This window comes from Vidua chalybeata, chromosome Z, assembly GCF_026979565.1.
Source record: "Vidua chalybeata isolate OUT-0048 chromosome Z, bVidCha1 merged haplotype, whole genome shotgun sequence".
Lineage (NCBI taxonomy): Eukaryota > Metazoa > Chordata > Aves > Passeriformes > Viduidae > Vidua > Vidua chalybeata.
The window spans coordinates 47,772,130-47,787,250 of NC_071570.1; the positions used below are offsets into that span (position 1 = coordinate 47,772,130).

The 15,121-nt window shown below is 39.0% G+C and overlaps 1 protein-coding gene across 1 annotated transcript in view; it reads left to right on the forward strand.

Annotated features, from left to right (window-relative positions):
* Window positions 1-15,121, forward strand: part of NCBP1 (nuclear cap binding protein subunit 1) — a 30,321-nt gene that overhangs the window by 8,799 nt on the left and 6,401 nt on the right. Inside the window, exons 11-20 of the mRNA XM_053931810.1 lie at window positions 1,018-1,128; window positions 1,549-1,613; window positions 2,399-2,461; window positions 3,753-3,827; window positions 4,942-5,045; window positions 5,890-6,012; window positions 7,180-7,282; window positions 8,618-8,711; window positions 11,183-11,286; window positions 11,917-12,031. Of these exons, the coding sequence (XP_053787785.1) occupies window positions 1,018-1,128; window positions 1,549-1,613; window positions 2,399-2,461; window positions 3,753-3,827; window positions 4,942-5,045; window positions 5,890-6,012; window positions 7,180-7,282; window positions 8,618-8,711; window positions 11,183-11,286; window positions 11,917-12,031 (957 nt within the window). The remainder of the gene's footprint in view (window positions 1-1,017; window positions 1,129-1,548; window positions 1,614-2,398; window positions 2,462-3,752; window positions 3,828-4,941; window positions 5,046-5,889; window positions 6,013-7,179; window positions 7,283-8,617; window positions 8,712-11,182; window positions 11,287-11,916; window positions 12,032-15,121) is intronic.

Genomic DNA, 15,121 nt, shown 5'->3' on the forward strand with positions numbered 1-15,121 from the left:
ACCTTTTGGCTATATCTGTCTGAGCAAAATGTCCAAATTATGCTAACACAGGAAGGTTCCTCAGCATCTTACAGTCTCTTCACGTGTTCAAGTCCTTCCTTAGGAAAAAAAGTCCCAGCTGATGTGTTTTCATGTGATGATTTTGAAATCTATAAATGATGTTGATTTCTTATACAAGTAGGACTTTTCTTAAAAAAAAAAAAAAAAAAAAAGGGCTTCTTTAAGCTTTATTCAGAAATTTAAAGAGGAAACTGATCAACCACAATGAATCAAAGTTTCCCGACTCTTTTGATGTAATTTAAATTTAGTTGAGAGTGGAATACAAAATAAGCAGAAACTCAGAGGTGGATGTTGTACAGTAAAGATTTTTTTTTCTAGCACTCAGAGGTTGACATGCTGTTATTATAGGGAAACTTTAAAATAAAAACATAAAAGCTGACTGCAATATTATTTTCATATTTCTTAGAAGGGTTTTTCCAAGGGGTAGTGAGCATATGTTTTTGTTGTATGAAATGCTGGTTGTAATTCTCCGTTTAAAGTTGTGACTTTATTTATTTGTTTTGTATAGGAGAAAAGAGGGCACAATGGAAAAGATAAAAATATAATTTTAATGCAAATATTCTTTTCATACTAAATGCTTAGGCTTCATTGTTTACTACTCAACAAGATCAGATTATTTCTGCATTTCTCAGACCATGTGGTATCACTGCATTAGGGCATATTATAACTATGCCCATTTCTACAGATACATGATATGTTTATTAAACATAATAGATGTATAATGCTGGTGTTGTACGAAATGGTAAGAGCAGTTAAAGTGGACTGTATTAGTACAGTGATGTGTTACAACTGCCTCTTATTGGTTCTTCCTCTTTTTTCTGGAATGTGCATTTGATAGAAAAATATAGGTCGTCTGGGATATGTAATTATTTAAGATTGATGGCCACTATTGAGAAGCTGGGAGTTGTGCAGTTCACATAGGACTGTGCTCTTATTCTGTGATCTCCTCTCCTATAGGTAATATTTGCAGAGTTGTTTCAACTGCCATCTCCACCACATATTGAAGTCATGTACACAACGCTGCTGATTGAGCTGTGCAAACTTCAGCCTGGCTCCTTACCACAAGTTGTATCCTTTCTGTGCTCCTGAGGAGCATTTATGAAATGCAGTCTTTATTTTGTTTGTTTTGTTATTACTGATGGGACAGTAATAAATACTATTGATATTTTACAGTATTAATATTTCACAGTGTCTGCAAGAAACGTTTCCTGTAACACTTGCATTGCTTGTTGCATGATGTGAATTCTGTCCTTCCGGAAGAAGTCAACAGTCTTGTTGCCATAATGGAAGAACAGGTTGGGATTAGAGGGTGGAACTCACAATATTCATTGCTTTTTCGACTGTGGATTTACTTGGTTTACCTGATTTTGCAGTAGGCTCAGGGAGCTTTCAGTACAGAAAGTTGATGACATTCTATTAAAAATCGGAAAGGAAAAATATCTGAGCTACCCTACTTCTTTTTTGTAAACCTTAATAAGAAACTTTAAGCTTGCACAAGCCACAGAAATGCTCTACATGCGTTTGGACACAATGAATACAACATGTGTGGACAGGTAAATAGGTTTTGGACATGGTGGAAAACATTCCTCGATATCCAGTAGAGAAGAAAACAGAGGCTGTGGAAAGAGTAGCCAGGAAGCCTTGTTAGAGCTACCTGATGTTATTCAAAATATTTTGTGAGCTCTGGCTTTGAGTGATCTACAGAGAAGGTGGAGAGGATTTACTGCTTGCCTCTCCTCCCAGGAACGTTCCCCTGCAGGCCACAAGTCCAGCTGTCTATGCAGGACAGTTAAGATGGGTGGCAACTTTTCCATGTTCAGAATTGTTCATGGTTGTGTAGGACTCTGCTACACACTGTGCATGCTCCCTGGTGGTAGGGGATGTGACTTGGAAGAGAAGTTAATGGCATGTGTGCCACCCAGAGGAGGAGAATGGTGGTGCTTTTAGTGAACTTTCAGTGAACTCTGCATTGAGTAGGAGTGTTTAGTGACTCATTAAAAATGTGAAAGTTGTGTATTCACAGTAAATTTACATTTTAATTGGTAGTTAAATATTTCATCTCTTCACGTGAAATGCATGACAGGCTATTTGTCCATAAAATCTTCCTTATGACTCTCCAAACAGTCTTTTGTATCTGTCAACATAAATGCCTGTTTAATGCTGTAATAGCTTAAAGACTTTAGGCTCATCTTGGAAAAGTAGAATGCATTTATAAGAAAAGTTCAACTAAAAGTTTTCCTGCACTTCTCACATTTAACAGATTTTTTTGTTTGTTTGTTTGTTTGTTTTGGTTTTTTTTGTTTTGTTTTTTTTGTTTTTTTGTTTTTTTTTAATTAAGATTTATTAACTGGTTTTCACACCACTTGAGCAACTTTCAGTTCCGTTGGAGCTGGGAAGACTGGTAAGCCTCTATCCTTTGGATTCAAACCTGATATTGCTAAAACCTTAACGTTTCAAACACATCCAGAAAGTGTTACAATGTGGTGGCCCTGTTAATGGCTTTCCTCTAGCTTATCAGAGACCTTTTGTTATCTGTCCACCAGCACTCAGTGGTAGATTATCTTGGTAATCTCTTCAATCACTGGTGAACTTTGTGGTATATCTCAAGCCAGTCTATGCATTCCTTAAAGAGGGAAAGCAGAAATGTGATCACTATAATTTGTCCTGCACTTTCTGTCAGTTGCTCACAAACTTTTGAAAATGTCTCCTCTTACCTTTTCTTTACTTAATAGTTGTGCTTACTCTTTGTATCCTGAACTCATTCTGTTGTTTTGCTCTCTGCCCCACCGTAAACCTTTCATAATAACTTTTATTCTTGAGACCTTGTGGTCTTTTTCCCACCTGCCAAATCCTAGTGCCTGAAGTTCCATCAGAGCTTTCCCAGCCATCTGTTCTTACTGTGTCACATTTTGAACCTGCATCTGTAGCAGGAGTTCTCTGTAGCCCATTCATGTCTGAGCACAGGTTCCCTGAAATTTCCATTCCAGGCAAGGGAGATTCCCTTGAGGCCAAGTCCTCCATAGAGTAGTTTCCACAGCCTGTGACTGTACCTGCTTTCTGTAGGTGATCTGCCTGAGAGTCCTTGTGGAGAGGGGTTCACCCTTCTGATAGGGTTCTGGCTTTACTTAAGTTTTCTTGCACTGTCCTCTTGTGGAGTTGAGTGCTTGGTGACTATCCTGGTATGCATCCATGTTGACTGACCAGGCAGCAGTCTTCAAAGAGGTAATTTTAAGTTGCCTGGATGTTCCTTGATGGCAGTGCTTTTGTGGATCTTGCTCACAAGGTGCCATTTTTCACAAATCTTGCAAGTAACTGTATTTCAGGCTTTTCTTAACTGTAATGCATTTGAAATCAGCCAGAAGAGCTGAGGGAGAAACAGACTATGAAATCACTCAAGGTTCCTTTCCTAAGGAAAGGGAAAGCCAGCTAACCATAGCCACAAATTATTTTTAATATGATGGAGGAAGGGAGGTTACTTGAAAATTTTATCACAGAGAGATGAGATTCCAGTAATGCCAATAAGGAAGTAGCGATTAACTTACCTCAATGGCTTTAAATTGCCTACACTCCAATGGTCCAGCACCCCCATTGTCTTCAGACTCTGATTGTTTTGTACTATCAGACCAAGCCAAAAAGAGACTAAAAAGACTAAATGCTTTTGCTAAAAGCCATTGTATTCTGTCCTTTGATAGGTCAGATTGTCTTACTCAGGACCTTGAAAAACCCAAACCCAAATTTGTGAGAGAAGTTTTGGAAAAGTGCATGAGGTAAGTAAGATCTTTCCATAGTTGTATTCCAGGCAAAGTTTCATATAAATGCTGAAACTTTTAACTTTTAACTTGACTCTTTTAACTTGACTCTTGTCTTGGGCACATCTGTTCTTACAATTAATTTTCAGGTAAAAGATGGATCTGTTGTTTGTATGCTTTTTAATCTGGTTTACCTGCTGTAGGACACTGCTTTAAAGAGAGGGAGAAACAGGTAATGCAGACAGTAGTGAGCTATCCATGCACACCATAGTTATATAAAGACATGTTTCATCATAGGCATGGGAAGAAAGAGAACTTAGGCTACATTCTTGGAAACTATTCAGCCTTCACAGAAATAGAGGGAACTGACCATTAATTGTACCAAAAATGGAGAATCTACTCTTGATTTTTCTAGGTGCCTCTGATGTTAATTTACTTTAAATTAATCAACAAGTGCCTAAACAAACAAAATCTCCAAACCCAAGAAGACTACATAGTCAGTAGTTCTGATGAGTAGTCTGGGCATAAAATTGTTGAGATGAAGGTGGTATATGAGAGAGAAAGAGCAAAATGTTGAAAAAGCCTATGTTATTCAGCATCTTACATGAAAATAATCAAGGTTTGGGTGAATTCCATATCCAGAGTGTGAAAGTGTTGTGCTGCACAGCAAATGCATTTTTTTCTGTGGCACTCTTCCATTTCATTGAAAACTCTGATAGCAAATTAAGTTTTTGTGGGAGTGAATGAACCTGGAAAGTAAAATGAAGATGTCTGGTTTAATATTTTTCCTGCTTTGAATACTGAGATCTTACTAGCTTTCTGCAGCACATCGCAGGTTTTTGCATAAAAATTTCTTACCAGGCAGCTTTTTCACAAGGCAAATTAATTGTATGAAGATGGAATTCTAGCTTCACAGAGTTAAAATAGAAAGCATATACTAAAATATAAAATATATATAGTAAGTTTAGTTTATTAGCTCTTACTACCCAGCAGAAACTACCATTCTGTTGTATAGGTATCCTGAATCTTGTTCTATGGACCTTAAATACAAGAAAAAAACATTATAAAGGAGTTATTAGCTGTGGTGTTACTCCCTTTTTAATTCTACTGCTGTGGAACTTGTTATTTCCAGACTCTCCTACCATCAGCGAATAATAGACATCGTTCCTGCAAGTTTTTCTGTCCTCAGTCCTGCTAATCCAGTGTGCATTTACAAATACGGAGATGAGAGCAATAGTAAGTATTAAAATTACTAGTGGTCAAGTTGAAGAAGTATTTCAGAGCAAGGGAGCACACTAGATTGACTGTAATATGAGTTGTCTTCATGAAAAAGAATACAGATCAAATAAATATACATGATTTTTGTATGGGTAAATATGCTTCACATGAGCAATTAATATATATTAAGCCTGGATCTCTCTAATAAAATTCTGTCTGCTACTTATGAAGCAAAGAAAATCCAGATACATCAAGCTACTATTGCTGATATGGCTGTGGTGTTGTGCAGTATTATTTGCCAGAAGTCTAAAATTGGACAATTCATCTATTTCACCTGTTTGAGCAAATACTATGGAAATCAGCATCTGAAGTGATAATGAGAAATTATTTTTTGAACTTCATGAAGCACTAGAATATTTTACTAGTAAATTTGATTTAATGAGCATATAAAATGGACAGATACCATAAAGACTGAGGTAGGGAGGGACCTTATTATTCCTTTTATTGCTCAGTGTAAATACAGTCCTAAGCATAAAAGTGTCATCATCAAAGATACAGTGAGGAAAAACAAGGAAGTATTGTATTTTTAGAAACCTGGTGGAAACTGAAGTAGAGATTTGGTGAGAAACGTGATTGCCTGAGCTCAGGTCTAAAAGTTCTATTCCAAATTTTGAATATAAGATGAAGAGCAGAAAATGTGTTGATCAATTTTATGGCATATTGAGGTTGACACTGATATTGGAAACACCAAGTTTTAGGTGTAGCTGGGAGGGGTACTTGTTTCTCTGTGGGGCAGACTTGTGTTAAAAGTGCTCATTTACTTTCCTTTCCATATTTTTGACCTCATTTTGGTTTTGTTCAGGGTCTCTTCCTGGATATACTGTAGCACTCTGTTTAACAATTGCAATTAAAAATAAGGCCAGCAATGATGAAATCTTCAGCATTTTAAAAGATGTACCTAATCCAAACCAGGATGATGATGATGGTAAGATACAAGCTGTTAGGCTTTAACAAGCTGTCATTTATTCTGTGTGTAGACTGATCTGCTGTGCTTTGGAGCTGAATGTGTTGGTTCACAGACCTGTATGCTTTTCCTTCTAGTAGCTGGTTTCAATTTAGTAGTAAATACACCACTCCTAGTTTTTTTGTAAACATCTTACATGCAGAGGCCTGCCTTTTTTTCCTAATAGAGATGACCTGGTGCTTGAGGTGTGTTTTCTTGCAATTATTGATGGAATAAAAGAACTTAATATCCCCTTTGCTTTCAGCTGCAAGGGCAGTTCTTAAATTCAGTGCTTCTGCCCTAAAAGTTTCCCTCCCCTCAGGGCAGTCCCACAATACATTATACAGCCAGCCTGCTGGCTGGCATGTTCCACAGATGAAAACTCATGGTGGGACTGCTCACATTCCCATTAGCTTTGCAGCCACAGGCAGCACTCATTCCTAAAGCCTGAGTGTTTTATGGAGTGAGTGGTGTGAGAGAGTTAGAAGTTACCTAAACAATGGCAAATGCTTCATTGTTTTTGTAGTCTTTACAAGGGTTCAGCTACACAGGCAGAGAGCAACCATGATGTGGTGGATTTTTTTTTTTTTCCCTTGGATGCACTGTCATGTTTCCTGATTTGCTTTGGGCATTACCCACTAATTAATGCTCTTCCTTCTGCCTGTCTTCAGCTGCAGGAGAGCACTGGACACCACTCACCATAGTAGCCATATTTGCTGTACATGCCTGGTGGACCTTTCTCCTATATCCTAAATGGTCGGCCTCTGTATGTTAATAATCCTTACCTTCCGCCCTCCTCACCCACACCTCTGTCTTTATGGCCTTCCCAGGCCCTCATCTTGGTGCACAGCTGCAGTTTCCTTTGCTGACTTTCTGTGCTGCCATCAGTGCTGTCACATGTTGGTGGGGTGGCTGTGTCTGATAGAATTCCTGAAGAAGCTTTCTGCACATCTTCTCCATGGCAAAATTGCAGACTGTAACTGTACATCTTGTGGGAGTCTTTACTAGCTCCTTGCTCAGCCCTGCAGAACTCTGTTGATGGAACTCCTGTGAAGTGAGCTAAAACCATAAGTTACCTCTACAGCTGTATGAGTAGTTTACATGCTTTACTTGAAGTATTTATTAGTGTCAACTTCAAATAACTTGCAGGTGAAGGATTTACTTTCAACCCTCTGAAAATAGAAGTCTTTGTTCAGACTCTGCTCCATCTAGCTGCAAAGTCTTTTAGCCACTCCTTCAGCGCCCTTGCAAAGTAAGTATAATATGTGCATTATTTTGGGGCTCACAGAACAGTTTAATTCTGACAGTGAAATGCATGATAAAAGAAGTGGAGTGCAAGCTTCAGCAGTGTTGGTACTCCACAAAGCAATATGACTAGGAGAGCTAATGACATTGCTTACTGAAGAAATGGTAGTGTAAATCCTAGATTATACATACAGATGTATTATACATTATGAATGGAATTAACAGCTGTGTATACATTGCAGTCATGTGATGGAAGGTTTGGAAAATTACTTCATTTTTGTATTGCTTATTTGCTAATTATGGGAAAGAAAAAGGGATTCTCCCTACATTTCAATGAATGGGTAGCTGCCATCACAATATCTTGTACTATGAATATGAATCTAGGACAATTATATTTGTATTTAAAAAAGGAAAGAAAAAGAGAACATGAAACTTCAAAACAGTCTGCTGTTCATTTCTTCTGTGTACCAAAGCAGAGTAAAATCCAACCTAAAAGACCTTAGAGTTCATCCCTTAAAGATATGCTGGAACTGCAAAGAATTTATTGCACCATTTTTAGCAAAATTAGAATGCCATTTTTAATCCTTTGTGTTTTGGAGTTGATTTTAAGTGGTTTTGTTATATGAAAGGTAGTCACATGCATCTTAATGAGTTGTTTTTCTATCTGTCCCTAAAGATAGATAAAACTACTACAAAATCATGCACCTGGCAGCTCTACAGAGGCAATGTTGATAAGAAGCTGCAGGTAGTAACCTGCAGCCATGAGTAAAAGAGGCAGGGTGATTCAAATACTTAGACCGTGGTATTTGCTCTGCTGCACAACAGCAGTGGCAGCCAAGAGATCAAGAAGAGCCTCTTGTGCTTTATAGTTATATTACAATAAGCTGGGTTATGAATGCAGTGTAGCAGTCAGAGTAACTGCTAAAATAGATGCTTTTTGCAGCCTCTCCTTGGAAAAGAGGCACTTCAGACACTTATCCTAATTTGGAGAAACATATTAAGAGGAAGGTCTGAGGCTAAAAAGGCAGCAAATTTTGGTTCAGCTGTGTACAGATAAGCACATGAAGCAGAAAAGTGCCTCCTGCTTTTGAGAGCCTGAGAAATGTAGCCTAGCTTCAGGAAGTAGGTTCACCACTAGCATGTAAGTTGCTGTTGGGAGATATAATTTCTTTGTAGACTATTTTAGCTCAGGATGGTAATATTTTCCAGGAAACAGTTGTCTAAGAAATGCTGTAGATAGTCACATTATTTTCTTTTGGCCAATGTAAACCACTTGCTGTATATCTGCTGCTCTTTTGACCTGGTCCCAGCCTATCCATTGACTACTTACTTCTATTAAAAGGTTTCATGAAGTCTTCAAAACACTTGCTGAAAGTGATGAGGGGAAGCTTCATGTTCTGAGAGTTGTGTATGAGGTTTGGAAGAATCATCCACAGGTAAGAAGCTGCAATGTCAAGGGTCTTTGTGAGTTTTAGCTCACAGAGGTCATATGTGAATAAAAAATGTACTGTTTGTATTATATCCTTTAAAAAGAACTTGTCTATTGTCACTCTAATGAAAGTTTAGATTGTATTTAGTGTTGCTATTACTGAAATGAAGGCTGGACATAAAATATATACCATCAGTGGTGCTGCTTCTTTCTCAAGAGTTCACTGTGAAAGGGCAAGGAGTGTCATTAAGACTCAGATTCATACTGTGCTGGTTGTTGAACAAGAGAATAACTTTTGCTGAAACCATGGTTTTATTCAAAGTTGGAAAGCAACATAAATATGTAAATTTACATAAGATGTAGATCTCATATCTAAAACAGGCCACAGTCCTAGAAATGTAGAAGCCTAGGGATTTTAGGCTTTTTTTTTTCTTTCCCCCCATCAATTGCTAGTGGAAGCTGTCCAGTTATTGCACAGAGCTCATGCTGGAGTCACTGTTGTGTGTGGGCAGGGTGAGTAGAGCTGCAGTAGAGGCTGTTCAGAACAGATTGGTCTGACACTGCTGTGATAATGTTCACTCTTGAGCCAGAGGAGATAACACCCTAAAAGACCTACAAAAGATGTCTCAGTTGTTTAAGCTGTTCAGTTTCTTCACGGTAATTGTGTTTTACCTCAGCTGTCATTTTTCTATGAGTAGAAATCAATGAGGAACTTTGCCTGCATTAGTTACTAATTGTATTCCTTGCTGGTTTGTTTATGTTGCTGGAAAGTGAACTGTACGTCTCAGTTGCACAGGCCAGACTATGGGAGGTGATGCCACTAAGAACAAGGAGTAATCCTTGCATCTGCTACTAGACCTGTGGTCCATTCTCTAGTGGAAATATGAGCACCTAGAAGATACCTATGCAAGCTGTTACCGCTCTTAAAGACATCATAAAAGAAGGATTTAAAAAAAATATATTTTACTTATTACCCAGTTTACTGATCTTGAAAATCTGACATTTACAGACTGACCTACTTTTTCTGCCATTTAACTGAATGAGAAGAAATTTCATTCTGCAGTGTAATATCTGTATCACCTTCTTCTTCATTCCTTTGTATCACATCATTACCAAACTGAGATGGAGGTTTCAAACCCAGACTAAATAGTTATGTTAATTTTTTAATAATAAATCAAGATCCCTTTCAAAAATCTCAAGTGCAAAACTTAGGAAAGTCTGTTTGCTGTTCTACTTAATCATGGAACTTTCCTTCTCTTGCTTTTACTGCAGTTCTGTGTTCTTTGCTTCTGATCAAATGCTTTTTTCTTATTCCCAAGTCCTCAACCTCCTTGTCACATGGAAGGAATGGTGCCTTAACAGCAGGGCACTTGTCCAGAGTCCATTTTCGGACTGTTCGCCCTACTCCTATGTAATGGGAACATCCTTTGATTTATTTCAGACCAACAATGCTTATATGCTTAAAGCACTAATGAGTGGTCTGTGCTGCAAGTAGTGATTAATAGCAAGAGTCAGTAGTCCCTGGACTTTAAAGCAGGCTGGTGACTTCATAAAGAGAAACTTTAACAGTGAGATTAAGTATTTTCTCAAAATCCTAGATGTGTGTTCTTTGGAAGACCAGGCTAAGCAATTAGAAATCCTTCCTGGCAATGCAGAAAGATAAATAGAGCATAGGATATTATCCTAGGACTTGAAAGTTGAGTGCTGAGTCCTCTGTATGATTCATTCAGTTATTTTAATTTTCCTTCCTTAAAAGGAGCTTTGTTACATTTCCTTATATGACAACAGGTGGTTGTAAGGATAAATACAGTGCAGGCTGTGGTTCTTCAATACTGTGGCATTCAATCACATGAGTAACTAAGATAAGCCCTTTTTTCTGAACAGCTTGCATCTTCTTTAGTCAGTAACTCTTCTCTGCAGTTGCCTGCTAGATGGTTTGCAACTCCCTCAGGATCATGGCAGTGCCTGTAGCAAGTAAGCCTTGCCACTGACTCCACGATGCTCATTCGTTCTGTCCTGAAGTTAATGGGCCCTGTAAAGTTAAGTTTACTGTCATGTTTGAGGGCTGTTGCAGTTCAGGGAGAGTAGGCTAACAGCAGCTCCTTCATTATGGTGATCTGACAGGTATATGTGCTCTGGTTGGAGTACTTTGATGTCAAATACTAGCGCTCATGTCTCTCAAGGCCTCAGTTCCAACTTGGATTTTTGTATTTTTTGCCTTTGTATGGGAGTATATGTGCTAAAAAAGAGTGATACGTTGAGAAGTAGGTGTAGTTGTTAACAAAATTAGAATGCTTTATGTAATTGATACAGATCCCCTCATTTGAAATGTTTTAGCTAGACTACCCAGTTCGTTAAAGTATTTGAAAATAGTCAGTAATACCACTGCTGTAGAGTTGCATCGAATCATCTCTGGTTTTATCTGAGGATGGAGTATTTTACACAGATTTTGTGTGTATTGTCTTTCACAAAATACAGATGATTGCTGTGCTTGTGGACAAGATGATTCGGACGCAAATTGTTGACTGTGCTGCAGTAGCGAACTGGATATTTTCTTCAGAGCTGGCACATGATTTTACCAGGTAACAAGAACTTGGTTTGGGTTGTTATTTGTCTTTGATTTTCTACTTTAATTTGCCAGTACATAGTTCAATCTTTGAAAACTCAGTAGTGGAATAAGGTACAATTAGGTTTTTGCCCTTTCTACAAAATATGTTTAAATGTTTTTCTTTCTGAGTTGGGGTATGAATAAACAGTTGACAGTGCAATATTGCCACTAGCATGTTATTTTGCTAGTAGTATCTAAAGTGCTGAAGTGGAGCTGTTCCTAGACAGAATCTGTTGCTGTGTGTTGTATTGCTGCTGGCTGGGCACAGTCCTGGCCCTTGGGATTGGTACGTAACTTGTACCACCACTGGTGCATTGCATATTGAGATCAGAAGAACTGTTCAATCTAAGGAGTTAAGTTTGACGTTAATGCTCTTGAAGTGTGTACATGAAATAAAATTCTGACTCTGAAGTGTACTACAACAAATAGGCACGAACTGATTGATGTTTTCCTAAGTCTTCATTCACTCTGGTAGATGTCCCCTTAAATCATATGTAGATTTTTTTAACTCATCCACTTATATTTTTCTGTTAAGAAACTATAGTTAGTTTCCTATTTTCAAGTAGTGTGTAATGTGGTGTTTTGAGCTGTGTGTCTTTCCTAGGTTTTATGTCTGGGAGATCTTACATTCCACAATTCGTAAGATGAATAAGCATGTCCTGAAGATTCACAAAGAACTGGAGGAGACCAAAGCAAGATTGGCCAGGCAGCACAAAAGAGTGAGTAATTTGTTTGTAAATTTTAAACCAAGTTATACAAGCCTGCATGCTGATGTACAGACACACAGTTGGTTTTGGGAAGGACTGAAAACATAGGATTCTTCAGGAAGCATGTCTGCAGAGATGTGGTTAGCTGTATCATCTGTAGCACTGAGACATCAAAAATCAGATGCATTTCTTGGTCCTAGCTGTAATTTAAGAATTTAGTAAAATCTTCTAAGGGAGTGCATACGTATTTGATCTGTTCAAGTTCTCTCTCACAAGTTTCTCTTCCAATATGAACATGTCTTCCACTTGCCTTCTAATCTGGATTCCAGTTACCTTATTAGAGAATAGTAAGAACAGTTACAAATTATTCATAGTAAGTTCTGTTAAAGAGTGCTCTTGTGGCTTCCACACAGAAGTGCACAGAAACAGCTATTTGCAATTAAGAAGTTGGCTGTTACTATTCTTCTGATGGATGCTGCTGGATTCTGACACTGACATGGCACTTCTTTCTTCCAGCTTATTTTCCTGAATATGGTTGCATGATCTTGCATTATTAAATACAGCAAACTGATGAGGAAGTAGCTGCTGTTGTGTTCTGTTGTCTCAAGTGGGCCAGTAAAATGGAGTGTCTTCTGTGGCAGCTGGAAAAGATAGGGCCCAAGGAAGTTTGGCTGAATGCAGTACTGAAGTCAGTTTATAAATATGCTGAATTGCAGAAAGCAGTAGAGAACTTCTAGGTTTCTTTGAGGTCTGTATGTGTGTTTACCTGCATAAAACCCTTAACTAGCTCCAACATTTTGAATGAGTTGAGTGTCAAAATGTGACACAGAGCTTGCTGATGTTTTTTGAAGGAAGCTCAAGTCAGTCATTTGTTCAGAAGCTTCTGTTGAGAGATCACTAATAACTCTTGGCTTGCCAGTGTTGGTTCATCTCAGCCCCTTAATCTTGTTTCCTTCACTCACAGCAGCAGCCATCCTGCTTACCTCCTCAGTCTACATTGATGAGCAGTTAATAAATGCCTGTGATTATGGAAGACTTAGGTGCAGTCATTGATCTTACTGTGAGGCAAAGAGCTTCTCTGGCATCTCTAAATATACCAGTGTTTTAATTTCTGTCCTTGTCTCTTGCTGCAGCTCTTTATTACTTAGTACTTTAAATGAGTATTGTGCCAGGAAGAAACATTTGTATGCAACAGTGAGTACTGCAGGCTGTTGCTCTGCTGCATGACCATTCCTTTTAGAGAAAGTATGCCATCAAGTTTTGATTTCTCCAGCATGAAGGCTGTTCCCTTACCATGGAATGAGTCCAAGGCTTGCATGCTTTGTCTTCAGTGGTCCTTCAGTGTTTTGAGTTCAGAAAAATCTCTGTAGATGGGAAAAAGGCAAGTTCCTATAGAGAGAATAAAATTAAATTCTCAGTTACTCTGGTAAGTTTTCATTTTTTATACTGATTCAGAGCTATAACTGTCTTGCAGTTGTGAACTTCATTTCCTATGTTGTAGGTGAGTTAACACATTTATCCCAAGTTACACATGCTTCTTTTATAGATATTTTTAAAGTTTTGAGCTCGTAATTTATGTATGTCTTTGCACAGAAACAACTATATGATACTAAAGCAGTGTCTTGTGATTGAATTTACCATAATCCATCAGATCCTGTCTTTCCTCCTATATGCCTTGTAGTCTTGTTTAAGACTTGATCACCTGAGCTGGTTCTTAGGTGTATTTTGTGGGTGGTGGTGGTGTTGTGTTGTTTTTGATGCAGTGAAGCATGCTATGTTCCTAGTTAGTAGATCAGTTTCTGTGCTGGACCTTTCTAGTCTTGAGAGCAGCCTTTTTTATCATGAATACAGGGAGTCCCCACTTCAAAACACTTGCTCCAGTCTTCAGCCTTCGTGTTGTGCTAACCAGCTGGATTCATTTGAGTTCTTGCACCAAGTGCAGGAGAGAATTTGCACCAGGTGCATTATTTTTTAAAGCACTGAGATTTCAGAACTCTTTATTTAATGAATTACCTGTCTTGGTGCAGTAGATACAATTTGAAAAAATCTATGCCAGATTGTTTTTAAAAATAAAGTTGTTCATTACCATGTAATGATAAAGTTAGAAGGTGTATTACCTTTCACTGTGTTTCCCTTAAATAAACCATGAAATCATAGAATGGCCTGGGTTGGAAGGGACCTCAAAGATCACCTAGTCTTAAGCCCTTGCCATGGGCAGGGACATCTTCCACTAGACTAGCTTGCTCAGAGCTCCATCCCGTCTGGCCTTGAACAGTCTCAGGGATGGGGCATCCTCAGCTTCTCTGGGCAACCTGTTCCAGTGCCTCAACACTCTCACAGTAAAAAGTTTCTTCCCTATTTCTTATCTAAACCTACTGTCTTTCAGTTTAAGGCCATTCATCCTTGTTCTACCACTGCATGCTCTTGTAATTACTCCTTCTTTCTTGGAGTCTTCCTTCAGATATTGGAAAGCTGCAATTAGATCACTTCAGAACCTCCTCTGCTCCAGGCTGAACAAACCCAATTCTCTCGGCCTTTCCCTCGTAAGAGGGATGCTTCATCCCTCTGATCATCTTGGTGTCTCTGCTCTGGACTCACTCCAACAGGTCCATGACCTTCCTGTGCTGGGACTCCAGAGCTGGATGCAGGGCTCCAGGTGGGCTCTCACCAGAGCAGAGCAGAGGGGCAGAATTCCCTCCCTCCCATGCTGCTTTGGATGCAGCCCAGGACATGTTCGGCTTTCTGGGCTGGGAGTGCCCATGGCTGGGTCATGTCCAGCCTCTCACCCACCAGCACCCCCAAGGCCTTCTCACAGGGCTGCTCTCCCCCTGTTGCTGGGGGTTGTCCTGACCAAGGTGCAACACCCTGAACTTGGTCTTATTAAACCTCATGGGACTCTTGTGGACCCCTTTGTGAGCTCGTCCAGATCCCTCTGGATGGCATCTTGTCCTTCAGAAGTGTCAGCAGCACCACTCAGTTTGGTGTCATCGGCAAACTTGATGAGGGTGTACTCTACCCCTTTGTCTGTCATTAATCAAGATAACACTAGTCCCAGTACAGACCCCTGGGCAATACCACTGATCACTGATGTCCCACTGACTG